General features: G+C 42.9%; 1 protein-coding gene across 1 annotated transcript in view; it reads right to left on the bottom strand.

Moving 5' to 3' along the window:
• TTC39C (tetratricopeptide repeat domain 39C) overlaps positions 1-27,762 on the bottom strand; it is a 152,599-nt gene that overhangs the window by 28,845 nt on the left and 95,992 nt on the right. Inside the window, exons 3-6 of the mRNA XM_077492580.1 lie at positions 26,329-26,454; positions 15,871-15,985; positions 9,450-9,804; positions 2,889-3,057 (exon numbers count right to left, since the gene is read on the bottom strand). Of these exons, the coding sequence (XP_077348706.1) occupies positions 2,889-3,057; positions 9,450-9,804; positions 15,871-15,985; positions 26,329-26,454 (765 nt within the window). The remainder of the gene's footprint in view (positions 1-2,888; positions 3,058-9,449; positions 9,805-15,870; positions 15,986-26,328; positions 26,455-27,762) is intronic.

Raw genomic sequence — 27,762 nt, 5'->3', positions numbered from 1 at the left:
AAAGCACCTACAATGAGCATTAGAACTGGACCAAGGAGCATCATAAGAAGGTGGTCTGGTCAAATGAATTTAAAAATGGTTTGAGGAATAAAACAATGATTTTGATGTGTTGACTACAATTCTCCAGATCTCAATCCAATTGAGAATCTTTGCGATGAGCTTGAAAAACAAGTCCAATTCATGGAGGCCCCACCTCGAAACTTACAGGACTTAAAGGAACTGCTACTGATGGCTTGGTGCCAGATATCGCAGCATACCTTTAGAGGTCTAGTGCAGTCCATGCCTCAACAGGTTATGGTGGGTGGTCAGTCATAATGTGTTATGTACTGTGTGGTCTGAAGATGATCCAATATACAGATGGGGGAGTGATCAGTACTTACTAATTCAATAGCATCTGTTTAATTAGCCAATAGATTTTTAACTAGATGATTAAAGTCCAACACCAGGAGAAACTTTTGATTTAGATTTAAAACCAGCAGGGAGGGGGTTATACTGCTTCTGTCAGGTTTTATTACTGTTTGTGTCCTATTGGTGAGACTTCCCCTAATTTCTTGTCAAAACAGGAAGTAAAAAAAAATTCTCCAAAAAAGGCACAGGGAAAAACAAAAACATAGTTTTTAGTACAGGGGAAAAGGGTTAAAGCTCATCTTTGGGCATCATACAATGCCATGTACACACGATTGGACTTTCCGGCGGACCAGAGTCCATCGGACAATTCGATCGTGTGTTGGCTCCAGCTGACTTTTTCTTCCCCAAAGTCCGGTGGACCTAGATTTAAAACATGTTTTAAATCTTTCCGCCAAAAGTCCGCTCGTCTGTATGCTGGTCCAACTGACTTTCCAAATGAACGGTCTTGCCCACACACGGACTAAAGTCCATTCGTTTTGAACATGATGGAAGTGGCAAGATTGACTTCTCTCTCTAGTCCCGAAGTATCTGAAGTCACGTTCAAAATGAAAGGACATTAGTCAGTGTGTGGGCAAGTCCGTTTATTTGGAAAGTCCCTCGGACCTCCGCCAAAAGTCTGGCGGATTGTCCGCTGGACTTAGTCTGCCGGAAAGTCTGATCGTGTGTGCACAAGTCTGCTAGTTCGGAAAGTCCGGCGGACCTCCGCTGCAAAGTCCAGCGGATTGTCCGGCGGACCAAGTTTGCCAGAAAGTTTGATCGGGTGTGCGCGCCATTAACGGGAAATTGAAACAAATATATTACCTGCCTTTTTGCTGTAGGTATGAATAATTTGAATCCGTGTGATGTCATAATAGGTTTTTAAATCATCCAGGCCCAGTTGCAGGCACTGGGGAGATCTGCTAATATTATTACATTGTACAGTATATTTCTAGCTACTGATCATGGAGTGACAGCAGTGGGGCAGTACAACCTTTCACATTAGTATTTGTAATTGTATGTCCCTTATGTTCTTCAATACATGTCAGTATTACTGATCTCCTGAAATCTCTTACAGCTACTTCTGGTCTACATGCATGTACTCCAGTTGCATGGTATTTTTCAGGGCAGGCTTCCAGACTGTGATAAATTGCTACATAATGTATGTTGAAACAAAGTCCTTTTGATCAGGTGGCAATGCAGGAGAACAACTAAGGGAAAGAGACAGTGTTGTCACCCTATAAGAGAAACAGCCTGAAGAAGGACATTCGCTGCAGGATCAACAGGTATTACGTAATTTAAAACAGTAGAATAAAAAATGAAATTTATGTTTGAAATTACATGTTAAAGTGCATATGTATTTTAAAGATTGGGTTTAGATATATGCCCTATATAACAGTGATCATTTCATTCAAATAGCAAACTGCGATAGCCAGCTAATAGGCTGACATGCAGTTTTTAACAATAAATTGGAATCTATGTCCATAGTTGTCATTACAAGAAGGACCAATGAATCCAAAATATGAATAAAGTAGCTGATGCTCCATTCACAGTACAGGAATAGTGATAAAAACCCTCTTTAGAAACCAGTGGCTGGAAAAAAAAAAAAACACTATGAATTGCTGAGCTGGGAACCATTTCATACACCTGACGGTCTTCTGCTAACTTGTAAACAGGGGCAGGACAAGGGGTGGGCAGATGGGGAAGCTGCCCTGAGCACAGCAGGGCAAGGGGTAGAGAATGAACACAGGGCAGTAAATCCATTCTACGGAATGCTTTAACAGTGGGGGAGGGGATGCAGTTCCGCATCATTGCCCTGGACGCTAGACGAACCTGTCCTGGAACTGCTTGTAAGCCCCAACCCCGTTTCCCAAATCCCCATTTCTTTTTCAGAAAAAGTATGCTGCATAAAGTCCATGGCAGGCATGTGGGGCAAACATAGGAGCTAGTGCTTCTGCTATAAAAGGGTTTAGTTTGTAGACCTCAGTGGAAGCTACAGATGGCCCCATTCACACCTGAGCGTAGCATTTTCAGGCAGAAAATCGTGCAATTTTACTGTGTTTTTGCCACATTTTTGCAGCAATTTTGTACAATTTAAAATGTAAAAAGCAGGGGGGAAAAACGCCCAAATCTGCCTAAAAATTTTTTTTTACAGAACTTGTTTGAGCTTCAGGCGTTTTGAAGTGGAGGTGGGAACTATCTCAATAGAGAATAATTGATTTTTCCCCTCCAGCCTTTTGTAGCTTCAGGCTTCAAGCTACAGTACAAAACGCTCAGGTGTGAATGGGGCCTAAAGCAAAAAAGAGTAGTGAATGTCTTCTCCAGATGATAATGAGTTAAATAGTAGTGTTTTAAAAAAAAAAAATAGGCAAAGATAAAACAAGGCCCTTCTAATGACAACGAATCACTTTTTAATCTCCAACCTACAATGGGTGAAATCCTACAATACGTGAAATCTGGTTGTTAAGAACAGCCATTTACATGTATAACTTATGTAAGATTACCTCTAGTCTCTGTATTCTTCCCTTGAAGAACATGAATAATGAGGAGTTGGGGTACGCAGATTCCTTCTTGTGTAGAATCTCTTTTGCGTCTTTTAGTCCTGCTTGATTGTCACTACCATCCAGTGCAAAGAATGGACGGACTACAGTGTGGTACCACAACAAGGCTAGTCTGCAGTAAGAGGAGAACATTGCTACATGTTGTAGTTATACAAGTTATACACAAGGCAGGGGAACATTCAAATGAAGATGTGAGAACAGATGTTAATATGGGAACAATCACAACTATAAAAGCTAAACGATCTAAACTGTAATAATCAAAACTGGAATCACAGGAGTGTACTGTTTATTAAAAATAATTAATTACTCAAAAAATAATAATAATGATTTATTAAAGCCTGCTATAGTCTATCATTTCAGCCTTTTTAAGACCTGAAAATATGAAAAATATTTCAATTCAATATCTGAAATATTTTGACTGTAAATACTAACTCTTGTCTCTCAATCCTGGAGTTTCCCTCAATAATAAGTATAGAAGTTACTCGGCTGGCAGTGTACAGAAGATGGTTAATGTTCCCTTCATCCAAGCAAAGTTAAATGGAAATATTCAAAATCAAAGTACGGATGATAGAAAACGTTTTGAAATGAGAACAAAGAGATCTGCCCTGTTTAGACCTGACTGCATTTAAGATAAATTGTAAATACAGCAATAAAATTTGTTAAAGTAAAATTGCTTTCATTGCTTTACAAATGTCAACATAGGTTTTGTAAAACCTATATGTTACTGAATATAAAATGCATGCATTAAGACATCTGAAAAAGCACACTAATATATTTTTAGTCATGGTGTTAGCATTCCTAAGGGGATTTCCATAAAAACAGAAAAAACCCAGGTCATTGTGAAGCCACTTTATTTACACATCTTCGCAGATTCTATCTATAAAGATATGCTGGCACTAAGCATACCATTATATTTAGGTGATAAACTGCAATTTCTAATACACAAACAGGTGATGTTATAAAAGGAATGCAAGATCACTGCTTCTAATTTAAAATTGAAGTTTTAGTCAGAAAATGAAGTCCTGCAAGATCACTTTAGGCTAGCCCCTTTCGCAAGTTTAGCTTTGTAAAACATTAAAACTAAGGCCGCGTACACACGGGCGGACTGTTCGCCCAACTTTGTCCGTCCAACAGTTTCGGCAAACAGTCCGCTCAAAATTAGCATGGACGGACATGGCCACACACGACGAACGAACAGTTTGCTGAAACCGTGCGCGATGACGTGAACGGCACGTACGACGGGACGAAAAATACGACGTCCTATACACTGCATTATAGCTTTCGGCGTGAAAATCCTTTCTGAGCATGCGCGCAACTTTGTTTGACGAACAAGCCTACACACGAGCGGGCTGTTCGCTGAAACAAGGTTTCAGCGGACAGTTTTTCGGAAATTCCGAAAAACCTTGTCCGTCCAACTGTCCGCTGAAACTGTCCGCTGAAAGCCCACACACGAGCGGACTGTCCGCCCAAACACTGTTCAGCGGACAAAGTTGGGCGAACAGTCCGCCCGTGTGTACGCGGCCTTAGTGTCTATACTGTTTAAAATCCAGTAATTACACTGGGGTTGATTTACTAAAGGGAAAAAAAGCTTCCATCACCCAATCATGTGCAAGCTAAAAATTGGATATTTGACTTACCGTAAAATATATTTCTCTTTCATTCATTGACAGACACAGCGCTCCATTATTCAGAACCATATGGTTATACTGCCCCCTACAGAAGTACGAAACTAGGCAGAAAAAACACTTAGCTATGCCTATGGGCAGTCCTAGATGGTATACACCCCCATCTCTGCTATAGAGTTTCAGATAAGTAACCAGCAGTGTCAGAAGTATTAAAACTCGTTTGAGAGATGAGTGCTGTGTCTGCCAATGAACTCAGAGAAATGGATTTTACAGTAAGTCAAAAATCCCATTTTCTCTTTCGTTCATTGACAGACACAGCGCTCCATTATTCAGAACCATAAAGCAGTGCCAAACATGAGGGGTGGGACAACGAAAAATCCCAAGGTTAACACAAGAGCCAACCAGCTCAACACAGAAGAAGCTGAAGCCCAACCTGAACAATACCCCTTCAAGAGGGAAAAGACCCTCTAAACAGTATCCTGCAAAACCTTGCGGCCCAAAGAGGCAATAGCAGATGCTGACACATCCACTTCGTCTAACATTGTAAAAGTGTACACCGACGACCAGTGGCTGCCTTGAAAACTTGCATAAAGGACGCCTGATGACAGAAGGTCCCAGAAGCACTAATCGCCCGAGAAGAATGCACCGTAACAGGGAAAGGAGAAACCTGATCCCCGTCAGAATAGGCCATCATCTGTCTGATCCATCCAGAAATGGTCGCAGAAGAGGCAAACATCCTCTTTCTTGGTGCGTCCATGATCACAGTGAGTCTGACCTCCAAAAAGACTCAGTGGCTGCCAAATACACCCGAATCCCCCAAACCACATCCAGGGCAGATAAGGCAAATTCCTTATGCCCCGTACACACGACCAGACTTTTCAACATCAAAAGTCTGACAGAATGATTCCGGCAGACTATTCGAACGTGTGTGGGCTGCAGCGGACTTTTGATTTTCAAAAGTCTGACAGACTTTAGAAATGGAACATGTTTCAAATTTTTACGACAGAACTCGGCCGGACCCAGTTCCTACTGAGAAATCCGCTCGTGTGTGTGCTAGTCTGACGGACTAAAACCGACGCTAGGGCAGCTATTGGCTACTGGCTATGAACTTCCTTATTCTAGTCCAGTCGTACGTCATCACGTTCGAATCCGTCGGACTTTGGTGTGATTGTGTGTGGCCAAGTCTGTTCATTCGGAAAGTCCGTCAGAACTCTGTCAGAACTCCGTCGAAAGTCTGCCGGACTTAAGTCCTGTCGTGTGTACGCGGCATAAGGATGTGTTGACCAGGGACACAAAGAAGGCAACATAATGTCCTTATTCAAAAGGAAATCTGAGGAAGGAATGATGGAAAAGGGCGAAGAACCACCTTAACCTAGTGTAGCCCTGGGTAAAGTGTATGACAAGATAATGCTACCATTTCCGACACCCTGCAAGCAGAGCTGATAGCCTCCAAGAGGCCATCTTCCGAGAAAGAGTAAGCAGTGGAATCTCCAGAATATTTTGAGAGAGAGACTTCTGGAAAACCAAAATCACCAAATTCAGATCCCACGGCAGTAGAAGAGACCGTACCGGTGGAAACAGACGCCTAACCCCTTGAATAAAAAGGTACACACAAGGGAGTGCGAGAGCAGAGGACGCTGAAGAAGACCACCCAGGCTGACACCTGGCCCTTGATGGTACTGGAGGCCCATTCCTGCTCAACCCCTCGAGGCACATACCTGCTCCAGAGGAAGTGCTGGAGTTGGGCATATACTGGAATGCGTAAGTAAGCATTAGTGAGGTCGACAGGAGCCAGAAAATCCCCATCTTGAAATTCTGTACCCACACAAGGCAGGTCAGGCCCTTGAGGTCCTGAACTGGACGTACCATGACCTCCATCTTTTGGACTATGAACAGGTTTTGTATAATACCCCTGAAACTGTTCCCGACACGGTAACTGAGACAATCACACTCTGAAGCAACAGGACTTGCACAGCCCCACGAGGGGAACAGCAAACGGTCTGGCGAAAGACGCATATTGGAAGTAAAAAAACGTTTTGGGGAACAAGGTCGGAAAACCATCTTGTAATTGGACAAAATCAAGACACGTAATGATGTCATCCAGGGTAGCCCCCCAAAATACATGTTTAAGCACCACTGTGGAAACAGGGAGCTCAACAACCAGGGAAACTGTGGCCAAGAAGCACAGCAGACAGACTGCAGTGCCTAGACCAACAGGTCCACCAATGCAGCAAAGGCAGGGGGATTCTGCTCCCCTCTAGATATGTCAGCTGGATCTTTAGATGCCAGAGATTCCTCTATTGGAATCATGGTTGCCTTGAGCAGCCTAGAGACAGGGGGGTCCATTACTGGTGGAACAGTCTACATCTGAAGGAGGGACTCCTCAAAGGGGTACCTCACAACAAGCGCTTTCGGAAGCATAAAGGGCACTTTGGACACTGCCAGTCTTCATGGACAAATTTGGCAAAATAAGACGGAGAAGGGAACGCTTTTGCCGCTTAGGTGCCAAAGGGGAACTGGCCCTCCACCGCAGCCACCGCTGCATACCCCGTCTGGAAAAGGTTCCCACACAGATGTAATAAGTGCGACAACAGCCCCTCTTCCTGCACCACAGCAGTTGTGGAGGAATCGTCTTCACTCCCTGACAGAACAGGGAGCATGGCCACCAACCCCGCAAGATGGGCCACATCCGTGGTGGCAGAGCCAGATATAGGATCGTTCGAGACAGAGGAGGTAGGGGAGAGCAGGGGGTGCCATTTACCAGGCTATATGCCTAAGCACCACAACAAAAAACTCAGAAGGGGGCCACCAACTGAGACCCCCACCGCCCAAGGCCCGCACAGGCCCCGCTCAAGGGGGCGCCGGATGCCATGCACAGGGGGGCATCACCAAAACCCCTCACAGGGGGCACAGACCAAGGCCCCTCACAAGAGGCACTGACTGAGGCCCCACATAGAGGACGCTGACTGATGTCGCCCACACAGGGCACCACTGAGACCCCTCACAGGGAGCGCCAGGAGCACCCACGCAGGGCCCACCTAAAGGGACCCTCAAAATGAGATCACCCTCAAAGCCCCCACAGTGCCAAGTGTGTTGCCCACGGGGGGACATAACCGATCAGAGCCATTGAACAGAGGGCGGACACCCAGCTCCTGGTCAGTAGGCCACAAGGCCGCAGCCCAAATGTTCAGTCGCCTGTCATGAGTGCATGGCCCATAGGGGGACCAGACTGATCCGAGCTGCTGAACGGAGGGAGGACACCAAAAAAATGGAAAGCTGCAGCCTCTGCCGCCTGCCAATCCAGAGCCCAGTCGGTAGGCCGCCCATCCAGTGTCCGGTCGGTAGGCCGCCCACCCAGCGCACAGTCTGTAGGCTGCAAAGCCGCGGCCTAAATTTTCGGCTGCCTGCCATGAGTGTGTGGCCCGCGGGGGGGGGACCCGACCGATCTGAGAAACGGAATGGAGGGTTCATCCGGGAAGGAAGGGAGGGAAGGGAGGGAGGTGGGTGGAGGAGAACTGCGGAGGGACGACCACCAAAGGGAGTACCCGCGCTCCACGTCTTACTTAATGTTCCAGCGTAGCATGCAGGTAACACTCCCAGACAGATCCCCTCGCCACCGAAGTGGGGGTGCTGTCGGCCATAAGGAAAGCTGCGACTCAGGCCGAGAACTGGACGTATGTGACCTTGCAAGACATTTAACTCACAGGTCCAGCTCCCGTTCAGTGGGGCTATGTCGCTCGCTGGCCAAACTGGGGAGACCACTGGATCTTAGTGTCCAGCCCATTGCCCATCCCGGCAGTTGATTGTAGATCTCACCAGGAAAAAAGAAAATAAAAAACAAAAAATTACCAGGACTAGAGATCCCAGCAGAGAACTAGGTCCTTACTCCTGACTAGGCAGTCAAGTCTTTTTTTCTGCCTAGTGTCCTACTCCTGTAGGGGGCGGTATAACCCTATGGTTATGAATAATGGAGCGCTGTGCCTGTCAATGAATGAAAGAGAAATGCTGTTTTTTTTATTTTCCTTGCACGGGATTGGGTATTCTTTGCAAAGTGAAGCCTTACCTTATTTACTAAGCTCTGGAGCGACTGCACTTGCAAAGTGCACAGTCTATTTGCCTTTAGTAAATCAACCCCACTGTCTTATCCTGCTCTGCACATGCTCAGTTGCTCTCTATTTTTAGGCACTGTTGAGTTTGTAGTTTGTCCTTTACAGTCAAGGAAGCTACTTTGGTAAAGTTCCAACATCAGATATAGGGGGGAAGAAGGCTTAGCGATAAGGTCGGACTGAGCGCCTCCTCTCCCTCCATGGCTGTCGGACAATATAGCTAAGAAGGAAACAGCTGCTTCATAATGATCACTTGTTTCAGTTCTGAACAATTTCCCAACACAAATGGCATTGCAAGAGGATTGCCTAAATTATCTATAAGGCTTTCTTTTTTTTATGGAATGTCCCCTTAATGTATAATAAAATATATGGTCTCAAAATATATCAGTTGGCTGCAGTTGACACAACACAACAGTCTACACAAACCATAAAGCACAAAGTCATTTAATGTTTACAGATACTGCAGGACAAGTCCAAAAAGTGAAGTAGAACTTTGTATATTTCACCCACTGCTGGCTTGGAATACCAGGAGGAAGTAACCCCTGATCACATCATTAGAAGTGTACCAGAAGCCAGGTTGGGGAACAAAGTAAACAGAAGAAGGCCACATGCTGCCATGTGGACCTTGCATTTGTCCTCACTTCATGAATCCAAGCAGTAAGAAACAATAGAGCTATTTTATCTGTTTACGTTCCGTGCTTCCCTTTCCACATACTGGTTACTTACTGTAAACACTATACCAACTACCGAAGCATTGCAATCTAGCTACTCACGTAGCTAAAGGGGCCTTCATGTCCTTACTTTCACTTGCATAAATCAGTGAAGACAGCCCCTGCAGACGATCTCCTGGAAAACCCAGCAAGTTGATGATTTTGAGCAGGTTTGGGGGCACCATGGATATGCAAAGGTGAAAAAGTCCATAGCCAAAGCTCACAGCACCTTTCAGTCTGTTCAGAGACTCCTCCGTGACCCCCTCAGCAGCAATGTGATTATCATTAGCGGCGTCAGAGGGCGAGGATTCCTGAGACAGCTTCTTCTGATACATTTCCTGAAGGGAGTTAATGTCCATATAGCATTTGTTGTAAATTTTCCATGCTTTGCGCAGGATCCAACCACCTTTAATGTACGCTGGAATAAAGCAAAAGAACAATGGAAAGAACATCAGCATAGGCATAATGGCTAATTATTATTATACAACAAAAATATGAAGAAGTGAAAACTGGAGAAGTTGCTTATACAGCGAATTAGAGTGTAGATTTCTAGTATAGAGAGCATTTGCCTCACTGTCTACTATGTGCAACTGCACAGTTTTTCTTTATGCCATATTTTAAATTAGTAAATACTAGGGCTGTGGAAATTAAAGATTAATTCCTCGATTAATTGATTCATTTTTTTTATCGATCAAAATAGTTTTGATCGGTACTCACCTCTTCGCCGGCTTCTGGGACTTCAGGGAATTCCGTCGGAGATCCAGTGATGTCACGGACATCTATGTGACTGGACTCCTCCCCCTTTTCCAAGTGCCTCCATCTGCTAGCGAAGGAAAGGGGGAGGAGTCCGGTGCTGTCAAAGTTCTGATTGAACGTAACGTGTATGGAGGAGGAGCTACGCATGATGTCACCTGCTGCTGCCCTACAGAACTATAACACGATTGTTGGCTTTACATGCTGTTTTTATCATCTTTATGTGAGTAGTTTGTGTTTGAACACAAAAATTCAATCTTATTATTAAGCGGTGAGATCTTTTCTTTCTACCCATGACCTGGCGTTCTTGCTGAGATCTAAGGAGATGTGAGAGAAGTTTATGGTCCGTGTTAACCCTTTTGATACCCGCTTGCATGGCCACCTGTTTACACAGGGGTCCATGCCATAAGGTGAGAGTGATTAGTTAGACCGGAGGTGGAGGGATTGTCATGCTACTGTGGAAAAAAAATTACTTACCGTATATACTCGAGTATAAGCCGAGATTTTCAGCCTCTTTTTTGAGGCTGAAAGTGCCCCCCTCGGCTTATACTCGAGTCATCGCTGTCTGCCCGCTCGATCAGCGTGTCGAGCAGACAGACAGCGGCCATTCTATGATTCAAAAGCCGCGCCTCCGGCTCCGCCTTCGCCTGTGATAGGCGGAACACTGAATTTCCCAGCAGCCTGTGTTCCGCCTATCACAGGCATCGTCTCATCCTCGTACTACGGACGAGGATGATACGACGTCCGTGATAGGCGGAACACAGGCTGCTGGGAAATTCAGTGTTCCGCCTATCACAGGCGAAGGAGGAGGCGCGGCTTTTGAATTTTACAATGGCCGCCGACGAAGAGGGCACGGGACGGAGGCAAGGCAAGGCACGGCACGGGACGGGACGGGACGGGACGGGACGAAGGCAAGGCACGACACGGGACGGAGGCTCGGGACAAAGGCTCGGGACACAGGTAGGCTGGACACACACACACACACACACACACACACACACACACACACACACACACACACACACACACACACACACACACACACACACCTGTACTGCCCACTAAACATGATGGGATTTTTGTCGTGGCTATGACGCAAAGTGGCTGCTGGATGGTCTTCTCTGTGTGGGTGGCCAGCGGGAATAAATCTGCGACTCAACTATTCCCTTTTCCCTGCCAAAGTGAATGGGTCCTCAGCCCTGGTTCACACTATATTGCCATGCAGCTAACACTGCAAACCCTATTCATTTCCGCACTGCGTTTTGCGATCTGCTGCGGGTGTAGGTGCAGGTAGGCTGGACACACACACACACACACACACACACACACACACACACACACACACGGATGGAGACACACACACACGGATGGATGGATGGATGGAGACACACACACACACAGGGATGGATGGATACACACACACACACAGGGATGGATGGATGGATGGAGACACACACACACAGGGATGGATGGATGGATGGATGGAGACACACACACACAGGGATGGATGGATGGATGGACACACACACACACAGGGATGGATGGACGGACACACAGGGATGGACGGACACACAGGGATGGACGGACACACAGGGATGGACGGACACACACACAGGGATGGACAGGCATGTCTCACCCTCGGCTTATACACGAGTCAATAAGTTTGCCAGTTTTTTTGGGGGTAAATTGGGGGCCTCGGCTTATATTCGGGTCGGCCTATACTCGAGTATATACGGTATGTCAGTGCTACAGTTTGAATTTAAAACATATTTGTGAACTGTGAAGTTAAGTCATGGATTGTGGAAACTAACTAGTGTCGGGTGATTGTATATAGTGTATACCACATTTACCACTGACTAATGCAGAGTTGCAATGCAAGGAGATCAGCTAAAAGTAGTTGGATCTGTATGTGTGTTATAATGAATCGAAATTAGTCGATTAATCATTTTTTTCAAAATCGATTAATCGAACAAGGAAATTTTAATCAGTAACAGCCCTAGTAAATACCATTGCTTTTATCCAATGACAGTTAAAATGTGTTCCACATTTTAATACGCAACATGAAAACTGCAGGTTCTCTGATTCCTCAGAAATTTTAGCAATTAGATGTCTGCACCAGAGATTCACCTATCTGCTGCAATTATGAAGAGTCTCACTGTTTTTATAAGATTTTTTAACGTATTTTTGAGAAATGCAACTTAAGGATTGACACTCCTGCAGGAGAAGTGAGACTTCATGGAAGGTAAGGGCAGAGAGGAGAGCACCACCCTGGAAGTCGAGCAATTAGAGTTCCTATGAAGACAAAGTATGACTCTACCATAGCTGATATTTCACTTTCTCATGGACTAGACCACTTTTCCACTTCTAGACCCTTCTTCTGAAAGAACTGAAATAAAGCTGTCCCTTCTTAGTTAGGTTTTTTTTATCTAAAATTGTATTAGTATTGAAATGGGCTTAATGTAACAATATCAGTGCAGACAAAGACCTGCACCTACATTGTACATATTCAGTCCCCTTCTCGGTTATTTGCACATTTTCAATGCTATATACCGATTACTTATACAAAGTGGAGCAGTTTACATTCTAAATCTGCTTACAAAAGGACTACCCCTAATGTCTCTTAAGAGCAGATTGACTATACTTTGTCTCAGCAAGCAAATGAAGAGGGATAGATAACATCCAGTGCACATACAAGCAGTACAGTAAGTACATGGGCCAGACAAATCAGAAGATTGACAGTTAATGTTATATGGTGTGTAGATTTAAACTCCAGCAGTTTTTTTTATTTCCTGATGAATATTTATATTAAACTGCAATGCAAATAGCTTCTAAACAGCTTGATGCTGGCATCATAATGCTCTAAAGTGCATCGCTTATAATTAATTCATTAAACCTCAGGCGCTGTCTTTTGTAAAAGACGTTACGACTGCAGCAGCTCCATTGTATTTGCGTATATGAATGGTGAACTGCTAACCTCCTTTTAGATGCGGAAAGAGCAGCCGTACAAACAAAATGGCTTCCCTTATCTTATTAACAATTAAAAACAAGTGGGAATTCACAATTTTTTTTAAGGAGGTACATAATTCGCTTGTCAAAGCTCTAACGTCACTCCATATATTTTATCATGACAATACCATCTCTAGGCAAGCTTTGATCAACTTATATAATTAGACATTCACACAGTGCTTCATAACAAGATTGTCATTTTTCAGAGTGTGTGTATGAGAACATGTATTTCCTGGTCTATGTGGATGCTGCAAAAGACAAAAGTGCTTGATGCTGCAATGAGAATTAATTTTACTCATGTTACTACAGAAAACTGAAATCTGGTTGCTTTGCGATTACATACTCCATCATCATTGTTCTTTGTATTTCTTTGTTGAATGAGCCTAAATAAAAGCAAAATGGCCATGTATGCCTTCTCCCCCATTTACACTTGGCGTGAGTGAAGCTAGGCATTTAAGAGTGTTCTTATTGTGCATTTGAACAAGCATTTTTTGCTTGACTTGTATAGTATTTGCATTATTGGTCCTAAAGACTGTTAAATGGAAGTGTCTGAAAAACACACATAAATACATGGTTTCCAAGTTTTTCAATCGCTCCCATGAAGTGTTATAAGACTTTAACCTACAAGTAAGCCTATAAAAAGGCCTTCCTGTGGATACCGTAAGTATCTCCTAAACTTGCACCATTTATGAGATAGTCACTGTATCCGCATGTGCCGACGTCATTGGCATACGCGCACAGAAGAAATGGCTCACTCGTGCTGTTTCTTCAGGAGCTGTGCCGTGAGCTGTGCCGTGAGCTGTGCCGTGACCAGTGGCTCTCCCATGCATGTGCCCTAAAACCTGGAAATAACTCCAGGAGACATGTTGCTGGTCACATTGGTGTATGTGGACCACTGCAATAGCTTTGATCTAAGGTAAGAATTTCATAATGCAATTATGCAAAAGGCAATTATGACTTTGTCTTGCAGGTGGATGGATCAGAACACAACAGTCTAAGTTGGTGAGGTGAAATTAGAAAAATAAATACATAAAACTATTTTTCAGAAAAAAAAAAAAAAATGATAACTGGCATGTGTGTATGTATTCATCCCCTTTGTTATGAAACCCATAAAAAGCTCTGGTGCAACCAATTACCTTCAGAAGTCACATAATTAGTGAAATTATGTCCACCTGTGTGCAATCTAAGTGTCAAATGATCTGTCGTTACATATATACACCTTTTTGAAAGGCCCCAGATGCTGCAATACCTAAGCAAGAGGCACCACTAACCAAACACTGCCATGAAGACCAAGGAACTCTCAAAACAAGTAAGGGACAATGTTGTTGAGAAGTACAAGTCAGGGTTAGGTTATGAAAAAATATCCAAATCTTTGATGATCCCTAGGAGCACCATCAAATCTATCATAACCAAATGGAAAGAACATGGCACAACAGCAAACCTACCAAGTGACAGGCACACACCAAAACTCACGGACCAGGCAAGGAGGGCATTAATCAGATAGGCAGCACAGAGACCTAAGGTAACCCTGGAGGAGCTGCAGCATTCCACAGCAGAGACTGGAGTATCTGTACATAGGACGACAATAAGCCGTACGCTCCATAGAGTTGGGCTTTATTGCAGAGTGGCCAGAAGAAAGCAATTACTTTCAGCAAAAAACAAAATGGCACGTTTTGAGTTTGCGAAAAGGCATGTTGGAGACTCCCAAAACGTATGGAGGAAGGTGCTCTGGTCTGGTGAGACGAAAATTTTACTTTTTGGCTATCAAAGAAAATGCTATGTCTAGCGCAAAACCAACATATCACATCACCCAAAGAACACCATCCCCAGCAAAACATGGTGGTGGCAGCATCATGCTGTGGGGATGTTTTTCAGCAGTCGGGACTGGGAAACTGGTCAGAGTTGAGCGAAAGATGGATGGTGCTAAATAAAGGGATATTCTTGAGCAAAACCTGTACCACTCTGTGTGATTTGAGGCTAGGACAAAGGTTCACCTTCCAGCAGGACAATGACCCCAAACATACTGCTAAAGCCCGAGTAGTTTAAGGGGAAACATATAAATGTGTTGGAATGGCCTAGTCAAAGCCCAGACCTCAATCCAATGAAAAATCTGTGGTCAGACTTAAAGATTGCTGTTCACAAGCGCAAACCATTCAACTTGAAGGAGCTGGAGCAGTTTTGCAAGGTGGAATGGGCAAAAATCCAAGTGGTAAGATGTGGCAAGCTTATAGATACTTATCCAAAGCAACTTGGAGCTGTAATAGCCGCAAAAGGTGGCTCTACAAAGTATTGACTTGGGCGGGGGGGGGGGGGGGGGGCATAGTTATGCACATTGACTTTTTCTGTTATTTTGTCCTATTTGTTGTTTGCTTCACAATAAAAAAAAAACATCTTCAGAGTTGTGGGCATGTTCTGTAAATTAAATGATGTAAATCCTCAAACAATCCATGTTAATTCCAGGCTGTGAGGCAACAAGATACGAAAAATGCCAAGGGGAGGTGAATACTTTTCCAAGGCACTGTATATGCCTTTAATAAAACCCTACAGTGCTCAGTATGAAAGACTTTTTTTTTACGTCAGTTGTGTGTCATTTTGAAAAGATATAAAGCGAGCAGATAATGGCAGTGTAACTATTTTCCGCAGAACAAGCAGCATTCTGACACGCACATATTAATACTTCTGCCAGTACGGGGAATGGCTGATCTCCTCTATTCTGGACACTTACCTGACAGCTCCTGCTTAACAAAGGAAAGCACAGCTAAGTAAACTTGGCAGTCTGCAACAATGATCTGTCTCTGCAAGCGGTCAATCATAGACTGGGCAGACTTCCTAACATCAACCTGAGAAGAAGAAAACATATATATCAATATCAATGTAGTGTATTGAACGAGTTCTCAGTCTGGTATACAAAATCTGATATATGTATACCACAGGTCATACTGCTCAAAAACACGCATTTAAAAAAAAAACACACAAATTGACAGTACAAAACAAAGGTCAAGGTTATTAACCCTTTTGCTGCCAGACCCTGTGCTCCACTATTAAACTCTGGTGGGGGTTTTTTTTTTCACTTACAGCTTTCAATTTGGTAAAGACCCCCCCCCCCCAAAAAAAAGAAACATTTTCAGAAAGCATAGGACCAGTAGAATAAAAAGGGCCTACTGATTTTTTTTTTCTTTAGGCCTGTGATATTTGCATAAATGTTTATCAAAATTATATTTTCTTCTACACTAAAATTATTACTGGACGCAAAAACAACAAAAATTCAAAAATTCTGCCTAAATTCCTACTGAATAGAAAAGATAAAACTGTATTGAGAATCATGTGTACATTTTAAATTGCGCCTTTTTGCGAAACAGTAACAACTGAAGGTACGCAAAGCTGTACACATTTTCTGAAAACCTGTAGAATAGAAAAAATGCCCCCCCCCCCCCCGCAATAGTTACGCAAATATTTATCAAATTGCCATTTCACTAAAAATACAATAAAATGATTAAAGTGTTCGCAAACTCCACTTTTTATTTATACCTACAGGTAAGCCTATAATAAGGCTTACCTGTAGGTACAATAAATATCTTCTAAACGTGCACTATTTAGGAGATATTTACACAGCCGCTACTCCCATCCTTGTGGGTGTGGATACACAGCCCCACACGCAGAAAGTGTGAGTTCAGGGACGTGCACCTACACCCAGACAGATGTCAAATTGGCAGCAACGGTTGTGCCCATGCAGCTGCTACGTCCCAACTGACATGAATGAGACTGCACGGAAGACCTGTAAATCTCCATGTGTGTAAACACAGAGTTGCACGGACATACACTGTAGTTTGGCAGATGCAAACAAAGCTTTACTAATTTTTACAATTTTATTTTTAATGTTTTTTGAGCCAGAGAAGGACTCAGGACATAGAGTCCTCATTCTCGCTCTCTGTAGCCTCACCTGCAGATCAATGAACTGGATGTATCTGTACAGAGCCTTCCTGTTCATTCACAAGCTAAAGCATAGTAAATACAGTTTACTATCCTTCAGTAATAAAAGAACACAAGATCTATTGTATCGGTATCGATCACCCACTGTGTTCATTCAGGAAGGGGTTGGTAAATGTGACAGCTGCTGATCGCGTATTAGCTGCTGATCACAGCTATTAGTTTGTTCAGTAGAGTCTGCTAAAGTGACCATGAGCTTATAGCAAAAGGAGTAATGCCATGTCCGTACGGCGTAATGATCTGGCCAGCTGGAAGCGGTTCTGTAGATCCATATTTCATAGGGACATGGCAGTAAAAGAGTTAAACAAGACATCGTGAATACCACATGTAATCCTGCTGTTGGTCACAAATCAGAGAAGGGTCTTTTGAGGCTGCATATTTCACCTCCAATATTTACACCATAACTTCCCTGCTGACACTGCCTCCTGAATAAGGATGAGCTCAGGCGTATTCGCATGGTCCACGTGCAGAGCCCGCCAGGAAGTCGGTGCAGCGCTGATCACAGGCAGTGAGACATTGCCGATCTCTGCAGCCGCGCGTCGGGGCAACGTCTCACTGCCTGTGATTAGCGCAGCGCTGCGCCGGCTTCCTGGCGGGCTCTGCACGTGGACCATGCGAATACGCCTGAGCTCATCCTTATTCAGGAGGCAGTGTCAGCAGGGAAGTTATTTTTTTACTTGCAACTACTGCTATAAAATGCATTGATTACTGTAAAAATGTCACTAGCAGCCTGCTGTGAGATTCCAGCCCAAAGCTAGAGTCGGTGGCCTCTCAGACCGTAGACTGAGCTGAAGACCCCTGTGTTACCCCCCTCCAACAAATAACCCTTCCCCCGTGGTGTCCAGCACAGGATCCCCCAGCTATGCTGTCGTTGTACCATCAGTTGCTAGGACCACTGGCATTCCAACAATTAATCACATGCTTGCCCCAGAATTCACAGGAGGATGGCACTTTGCTCATCCAGACCTATTGAGGACTCTGATGGGGACCCTAATGCAAAGGGAGACTCTGATGGGTTCAAGTTGGAAATTCTTTGCTTTGTTTTACTGAAATTCTTTCTCTGTTCTAAATCATATCATGCTGAGACCATTGCACTAGAGGAAGCAAAGCAGTTTAAAGTTAGAATCAAAAATGTTATAATCTAGGATTTTGTCTACTCCTACACTAACCTGGGTACACACGGATCTAAATTCATCCAATTCGGCAGGAACCAGACAAATTGTAATCTGTGTAGCCGTCCCTGTTCATCGGAAGCTGGTCGTTACTTCTGATCATCCACATGAAGGTAGGATGTAGCACTTTAAGATTGGCTCTGGAGCTTACGCATGTATTTGCAAATGTGTGCTAAACCCCTGTTTTTTTTTTGTTTTGTTTTTTGTTTTTTGAGCTGGGAATTTTCTTTGGTTTTGTTTGACATGCGTCACCCTTCCATGTGCTCCTTGCTGCAAAGGTCAGTTATAGGTAGGGGCAGTGGCCATTTGTTTGTACTATTGGAATACTGGTGAGGGGGTGCATTGGACACCTTTGCTGCCCTTGTGCTATATGTTGTATGCCCGCACTATAGCCAAATGACCACTACAGTGCGGACCTGAATTTCTGGGAGGCCGTCATATGACGGCATCCCCTTTGCAAGGCCCCCGCACGAGTCACCGAGACTTGGGTGATCACAGAACTGAGTAAGGAGCCAGTCCCGGCCCCTTACCACGTGATCAGCTGTCAGCCAAAGACAGCTGATCACATGTGTAAACGAAAGCTCAGTAATCCCCGGCTTATGTGTAAGGGACACCGGTCCCGAGGAGGAAGGAGACACATCTGCCTCATCTGTGCCAATCAGTACCCCCTGCCAGTGCCACTTTTCATTGCCCCCTGCCAGTGCCCACCAGTGCCACCTCTCAATGCCCACCAGTGGTGCCAATCAGTGCCTCATCAGTGCCACCTAGCTGTGCTGCCTATCAGTGTAACCTACCAGTGCTGATCAGTGCCCATTATTGCCACCCATCAGTGCCCATGACTGCCAGATACCAGTGCTACCTATCAGGGTCACCTATTAGTGCTACTTCTCAGTGCCCACCAGTGCCACCTATCAATGCCCTTCAGTGCCACCTCTCAGTCTCACCTCTCAGTGCCCACCAGTACTGGCTTATCAGTGCCCATCAGTGCAGCCCATCAGTGCCTATCAGTGTAGCCTCATCAGCGTACATCAATGAAGGAGAAAGACTACCTGTTTGCAAAATTTTATAACAAAATATAAAAAATAAAAAAAAATTTATTTGGTCTTTTTTATATATTTTTTTAACAAAAAATAAAAACCACAGAGGTGATCAAATACCACCAAAAGAAAGCTCTATTTGTGGGGAAAAAAATTTATAAAACTTTCATTTGTGTACAGTGTTATATGGCCGCACAATTTTCATTCAAAGTGTGAGAGCACTGAAAGCTGAAAATTGGTCTGGACAGGAGGGGGGTTTAAGTGCCCAGTAAGCAAGTGGTTAAGGAGGGGTGGGCTCCCTCCAGGCTCATCTGCCCTCTGCCTATCCATTATAATGCATGTGCATCTACTATGGACACTCTCGAAATTTAGGACTGCAAATAAAACTTGGGTTCGTGTGAAGTGGCTCTGTAGCAGGGGATGGATCTCCCCTGCTGGGTGTTTTATTTTAATAACAGCCGGTACCCGTGGCTATCAGAATACTCAATGTGATTGAATGCAGTCACTGTTCAGCTGACAAATTTCACCCGACTCGTCTGACAAAAGACCAAATTCAAGCTGGGTGATGCAGACGGGCACTCACAGCCTGAATTTCAGCCTATTCCGCATGCCTTTGCCAAAATTCAAGCCGTGTATGGCAGCCTTTGGGAAAAGTTGCTCAAGTATGCAAGGTAGGTCACGATAATCCATATTTTTGTCTAGGAGTAAAGCAGACAAAACATCAGGAAATAAAGTTTTTGATTGCAAAAGTTTTGTTTGAGTTTTTTGTTTTTGTTTTTTCTGCAATAGCCTGTCATTGCACCCAAGATCCACTCATCGTAGGTTCAATGCTTTTCAGACTCCTACGGAAAAAAAATAAAAATAATAATAATAATAATAATAATAATAATAATACTACATGACCTTTTTTCCTGCAAAAAATACATTGTATGTCCATTTATTAGTAGTATTATTTTTTTTAAATGATAACCTTTAAGCAGGTGAAGAAAATGTTATGGGAACTTAGCCACTCCCACATTCAAGTCTGTAAATGCCATTTTTGTTCAGGACCTTCCAGCCAGAATGACTGGGCTATGCAGCAAAGCAGAAAGGCAATTGTTCAGATTATCCCTCCCAGCTTCTAATTTTCACGCATATGCCACTGTTCTATGGGCACTGCTGGTATGAAACATTTTCCTGCAGCGAATGCAAAACAGAGAGGGGAAGAGTCTTCACTACAAGGGGGAATCTCTCTAAGCACCTGATTGCAGTAATCCCCCCTCCATCTTTTCTGGTTTTGGCGGATAGAAGCTCCCCTCATTGAATATTCTACTGAGAAGTCCAGCGGCATACCACCAAGTTCTCATCCAAGATCATCTGTCTGTTATAATCAGATCACTTCATGCCAGCAGCAACAGCAGTACTTGTGTAAGTGTAACCCAGCGTGGCAGCAGTGCCAGATGTGCGCTCTTTTTAAAAGGTCAAAGTTTGGTACAACAAGACGGAGGAGAGAGGAGGATAGGAGAAGAACATTACTGAGACAGAGGGAAATCTTCAATCCATATCTTCTAAAATAATGGTAGTGCTGCGTAATTCTGAATAATTTACTAATTTACTCCATAATTTGAAACAGTTTGGTGCATCAAGATATATGGCTAAACAAATATTCCCTTTGCAGTGCAAATTATGTTCCTTTCAGGTCATTTGCACATTAGACGTGTACTGCAGCGAGGCAATTTCAAGCAGCCAGTGAATACAGAAACAGAAGCACATGCCAGGAAAGTAGAGGGCATCTGGGGGGGGGGGGGGCTTGTAATGATCTTACTCTCCGCCTTGCCCTGCCAGAGACATTTCCAGCTTGTGGGACAACACCCTAAGTACCAGCAGACTAGGGTGGATAAAAGTCAATGATTTAAAATAAAAATAAAAAATAAAATCTAAATTTTTTTTTTTTGGTTTATTTAACCACTTGACCACTAGGCACTTAAACTCCCTTCCTAATCAGACCAATTTTCAGCTTTTGCTGCTCTCACATTTTGAATGACAATTACTTAGTCATGCAACACTGTACCTATATGAAATTTTTGTCCTTTTTTTCACACAAATAGAGCTTTCTTTTGGTGGTATTTAATCACTGCTGTTTTTTTTTATTTTTTGTGCTATAAAAGAAAAAAGATAGAAAATTCTGTAAAAAAAATGAATTTTTCTTCATTTCCGTTATAAAATTTAGCAAATTAGTAATTTTTCTTCTTTTCTTTCCATCTTTGGTAAAAATAAGTACAAATTGGTGGATATTATTTGGTCTTTGTGAAAGTTATAGAGTCCACAAGCTATGGTGCCAATATCTGAAAATTGATCACACCTGAAGTACCGACGGCCTATCTCAATTCTTGAGACCCTAACATGCCAGAAAAGTACAAATACCCCCCAAATGACCCCTTTTTGGAAAGAAGACATTCCAAGGTAATTAGAAAGATGCATGTTTTTGAAGTTTTCATTTTTCCCACAATTCTTTGCAATATCAAGATTTTTTTTCTTTTTTTTCTCACAAAATTGTCATATTAGCAGGTTATTTCTCACACACAGCATATGCATACCACAAATTACACCTCAAAACACATTCTGCTATTACTCCCAAGTACGGCGATACCACATGTGTGAGACTTTTACACAGTGTGGCCACATACAGAGGCCCAACATGCAGGGAGCACCTGCAGGCGTTCTGGAGCACCCAGGACAATTCTGACATTTCTCTCCTACATGTAATAATCATAATTTATTTTCTAGAAAATTACATAGCACCCCAAAACATTATATATTTTTTTTTAGCAAAGACCCTAGAGAATACAATGGCGGTCATTGCAACTTTTTATCTTGCACGGTATCTGCGCAGCAATTTTTCAAACGCATTTTTTGGGGGAAAAAAACAGTTTTGTGCTTTTAAAAACAAAAAACAAAAAAAAAACAGTAAAGTTAACCCAATGTTTTTGCATAATGTGAAAGATGAAGTTACGCAGAGTAAATAGATACCTAACATTTCACCTTTCAAAATTGCACAAACTTGTGGAATGGCACCAAATTTCGCTACTTAAAAATACCCATAGGTGATGCTTTAAATTTTTTTACTGGTTACATGTTTTGAGTTACAGAGGAGGTCTAGGGCTAGAATTATTGCTCCCGCTCTAACATTTGCAGCGATAACTCACATGTGTGGTTTGAATACCGTTTTCATATGTGGGCGGGACTTGCGCATGCATTCGCTTCTGCATGCGAGCACATGGGGACATGATCGATTTAAAAAAAAAAAATTTTATTGTTCATTTTACTTTATTTATTTTAGTTTGACACTTTTTTTTCCCCCCAAATTTTTTTTTTAATCACTTTTATTCCTATTACAAGGAATGTAAACATCCCTTGTAATAGGAATATGGCATTACAAGTACTCTTTACAGTGATATATGGGGTCAATAAGACCCCACATCTCGCCTCTACACTGGGAAGCATGAAATAAAAAAAAAAAAAAAAATGATCCTGGCTTCAATTGTATTGGCGAGTCGGTAGAAGCACCGGAGGGCGGCGGGAGGGGGGGGACGTTCACTCTTGCCTCCCATAAGAACGATCAAACAGCGGAACAGCCACTATGATCATTCTTATGGTGTAGGGAATCACTGGCTGAAAAAGCTGATATCAGAATGATGCCTGTAGCTGCACCCATCATTCAGATATCCCCGCACAAAGTCAAGGATGTCATATGGAAGTTGTTAAAATGCTTCTTTTTTTTTTTTTAACACAAAGTTGTCCATTTTTAAAATATTTCTAACACATAGCATGTACATAGCAAAAATTTAAACCCCAAAATAGATTCTCCTACTCCTGAGTTTTTAGCGATACCACAGCCTGGCCACATACAGAGGCTGAGTACAGCCAAGCATGGCTGGGTATGGCTGAATATGGCTGGGTATGGCCGAGTATGGTTCGGTATGGCTGGGTATGGCTGAGAATGGCTGGGTATGGCCGAGTATGGCTGGGTATTACAGAGTATGGCTGGGTATTGCAGAGTATGGCAGAGTATGGCTGGGTATCACTGAATATTGCAGCGTATGGCAGAGTATGGCTGGATATCACCGAGCATTTCAGAGTATTGCAGGGCATGGCTGGGTATTGCAGAGTATGGCAAATTATAGCTGGGTATTGCAGAGTATTGCAAATTATAGCTGGGTATTGCAGAGTATTGCAAAATATGGCTGGGTATTGCAGAGTATGGCTGGGTATTGCAGAGTATGGCTAGGTACTGCAGTGTATTGGCAGGGTACGGCAGAGTATTGGCAGGGTATGGCAGAGTATTGGCAGGGTATGGCAGAGTATTGGCAGGGTATTGCAGGTTATTGGCAGATTATTGCAGAGTATCGCAGGGTATTGCAGAGTATTGGCAGGATATTGCAGTGCATTGGCAGGGTATGGCAGAGTATTGAGGGATGGCTGAGCATGGATGGATGGATCAGTGGATGTGACTGTATTTGTCACAGAGCAGCGCTGTTGGCACTACAGATCCAGCCTACAGTGCTGCTTCCATCCGATCTCTCCCCTCCACTGTACTGATCGGTACAGAGAGGGGAGGGAGGAACCGGCCTCATGACATGACACTGGTTTATTTACAAGTGATCGCTCCGTCGTTTGACGGAGCGATCATGTGGTAAACGGCCACGGTTAATGGCCATTTACCGTGATTCCTGATGCGCCAGGTCCTCTGGACCCGGCGGTCACGGACATTCTCAGGTGCATGCCTCGGGGGGCGTGCAAGAGCAGAATTCTGGGAGGATGTCACTGTACTCCCTCCCAAAGTTATCCAACCGTCCTGTAGCTGTCATTTGGCTATGGGCTGCTTGGGAACTAGAAATCAGATTTTTCTTTTTTTTTTTTTTTTTTTATATTAAATTTATTTTAATAAAATGCTTTTGGGGTAAAAATCTATCTAAAGATAGTTTTCTATTTAAGATACATTAATAATTTAGTTTATTCAGCATGAAATGAAGCTTAGTTATGTAGCATGAGGCTCTATATTCTGCAATATTTACATTTTTGGTAAACTCCTTCAATGAATCCAAGCTCTGCCAGGTGAGATAACATAGTGACTTACTAAGGACTTTCAACCTTGACAATTCTGCAGCATATGCATAATAAATGGCTTTTTGCAACTATTAAAAATCTGGCTTTTAGTAGATGTTTAACAATGAGTAGCACGTGACAAACAAACACGAAGGGGATTATTTACTAAAGGCAAATCCACATTGCACTACAAGTGCAAACTACAAGTACAACATGCACTTGGAAGTGCAGTCGCTGTAGATCCGAGGGGAACATGAAAGGAAAAACAAACAAAAACAGCATTTTAGCTCGCACATGATTGGATAATAAAATCAGCAGAGCTTCCCCTCATTTCAGATCTTCCTCTCAGATTTACAGCGACTACACTTCCAAGTGCACTTTGCACTTGTAATGCCCTTTGTAAATAACCCCCACAGTATTTACATTCTGGTCTATTCAAGCTAGCAAAATGTGACTCATTTCTCGAACAGGTATTAGCCTAAAATGGGAACTTCTTTAGACTATAGAAATGTTTTAATTACTGCGTTCTTAGAATATATGATATCTGTTTTGTGTGCAACACATTTTGTAAGTGTATGACCTTGAACAAAGGTCATTAACCCCCCTGGCAGTATTCCCAAGTCTGACAATACAGAAGTTGACCACAGGTGGCGGTAAATAGCAGAAAAACCACATGAATTCGTGAAAGTTGGCTGAAAAAGTCCTGCTGTGTGTATGCAATACAAGTTCAGGGCCGACGCCCTTTGTACAAAAATCCAAGGGAAAGTTTGTACAAAGTCCTATCGTGTGTATGAGGCTTAAAGCCTCATACACACGATAGGACTTTGTATGAACTTTCCCTTGGATTTTTGTACAAAGGGCGTCGGCCCTGAACTTGTATTGCATACACACAGCAGGACTTTTTCAGCCAACTTTCACCAAATCATGTGGTTTTTCTGCTCTTTACCGCCACCTGTGGTCAACTTCTGTATTGTTGTCTGATCTTTTGCATTGGTTCTGAGCATGCCTGTTTGTACTTTGTACAAAAGTCCTATGGTTTTCTGTACACACGATCAGACTTTGCTCCATCGGACTTTTGTTGCCAGAAAGTTTGTCCGTTCGCACAGCCAACAAAAGTCCGATGAAAATCAAAAAAGTTTGTCCAATGGAGCGTACACACGGTCGGATGTTGCTCCAAAACAGCTAATTTGCATGTTTGTTGTCAAAAAGTCTGATCGTGTGTACGGGCCTTTAGAATTACAAGCCTACAATATAAAACGCCAGGGAGGTTAATATGAAACGTGATAGTGAACGTGAAAGTGAAACATTTTAGGCAAAGTAGCAGGTTCAAATTATGGCACAAAAGCAGCAATCTGAAAAATACCCATTACTTTTAGGGGAAGTATTTAACACTCTCTTTGCCTTCCTACGATGCAGCACTTTAGTGGTCAACTGCCAGGCCCAAGCGCTGTCAATAAAACTGGACAGCTTCTCTATTAGGGTCTATAGAGAGAAGACCAACCAGTTACATAAATCAAGAGGACAGAAAATCTCTCTGACTTACATAGGTAATGGCTCTTAAGCCAGCCATAGACAGGTCAAAATTCAGCCCATTCAACGAGAACCGGCTGAATTTCAATTCAATTCATCTATGGGCAGGCTGGTTGTGTTTTTTTTTTTTTTGCGCACGATCGCTGCCGCTGGCTATAGCTGGCAGTGATGATCATTATATTCTGACAGCAGGGAAACCGTCCACTGTCAGGATACAATAGTGCAGCAGGAGGGAATCCTCCATCAATGCTGACTGTGTGGATGGGAGAATAGGGTGAATTTCTTTCCTCCAACTGAAGGGTAAAGGGTAGTAGCCCCAACATAGTAAAACTATTACCCTTTATAGAATACAAAAACCAGAACCATACTTACATTTTTCTTGATCTTGTTTTTGATAGTTTCTATCACACCTTCATCACTTTCACACAGTTTTTCTGTCATTCTCAAGTCATCACACGCCACTTGCATTTTTTCCTCTTCAAAAGTCATCATTGCATTCTACATTTAAAAAAAAAAAGAAAAGAAAGGGAAACACGAACATGAAAAATCTTATGCAAAGCTAGGTACATTTCACACTTACACACAAATAATAACTAAATAATAATTAAAATGTTAAATTGCAACTGTTAAAAATGTGAAGTTGGATAAAGCACATTACTGAAGCACAAGGCTGGGAATACCATCTTGATCATAATGACCATCATGTTAAACATGTCTGAGGCCGGGTTCACACTGGTACGACATATGCTCCGACTTTGGGAACACGTCACATGATGTGTACAAATGAATCTAAAAAAAAAAATATTTAAAAAAAAGGATTGAGAATTTTTTTTTTAAAAAGTGGACTTTGTGGGCACACAACAAGAGGAGAATATAGAAAATACACTTTTGCGGCATTTGGTAAACGCGGCGAAATCATGCATTCCTCTTTATTGGAAGCAGCGTACCCCTCCGTCGGTTTCACATTGGGTTAGAAGAATTGAAGAGATCAGGAAGATGGAGGATTTGATTCTAACCTCTTTGAACAAACAAGAAACTTTTAAACAGACATGGGACACTTGGTGTGTCTTTCGATTCTCGTTGGAGGGTCGTCGACTGTTGGCGTCCTAGCAAGATATCTCCGTCATGGAGTACTCCCATATCTCTTCCATTTCTCTTCTTATTTTCCTATTTTTTTTTTTTTTTTTTTCTTTCCCTTCTATCTTTTTTCTTTATTACTGGTAAAAAGTGAAAATTGGGCACGCTGGGCCCTCCCTCTACGGGTTATAGGTGATGTAGGCGGGCAGAGGGCTGAGATGACCATGGTCGGTTGGTCTCACTTTGTTTATGGAGCTGTAAGAAGGATTATTTATATTTAGGATACTTATGTTACGTCTCTCCTTCTGCCTTATGCCTTGATGTACTTTGTTTATTATGTACTGTGGGTCCTGTGTGCCCTTTTGGTTGGAGTTGAATAAAGTTATATTTGTAAAAAAAAAAAAAAAGAAAAAAATATAATTGTATTACAACATGATTAAAAAACGTGAAAAAACATACATTCAACACCCCATGTGGACACAGGTTACCAGTTACCCAATAATGCAGTTATGAAGGTTGGATCTAAGTATAAAGATATCTCGCATTGTTTTAAAGTAGAAGAATTGGATCCAATAACCCCTTCATACTAGCTCATGTGAATGAATGGTTCCCTATGAGAGCTAACCTAACCGGTCCTACGCAAGTCTAACTTTGAAAAAGGTTACTGCACTACTTTGGTCTGTTTTCAGCCCATTCAATATCACTGAAGTTGGATTAAATTCGGATCCT

This window comes from Lithobates pipiens, unplaced genomic scaffold (assembly GCF_037356315.1).
Source record: "Lithobates pipiens isolate NorthernLeopardFrog02 unplaced genomic scaffold, aLitPip1_a1.2 Scaffold_19, whole genome shotgun sequence".
NCBI lineage: Eukaryota > Metazoa > Chordata > Amphibia > Anura > Ranidae > Lithobates > Lithobates pipiens.
The sequence above is the reverse complement of the archived record's forward strand: the minus strand, read 5'-3'. Positions and strand labels throughout refer to the sequence as shown.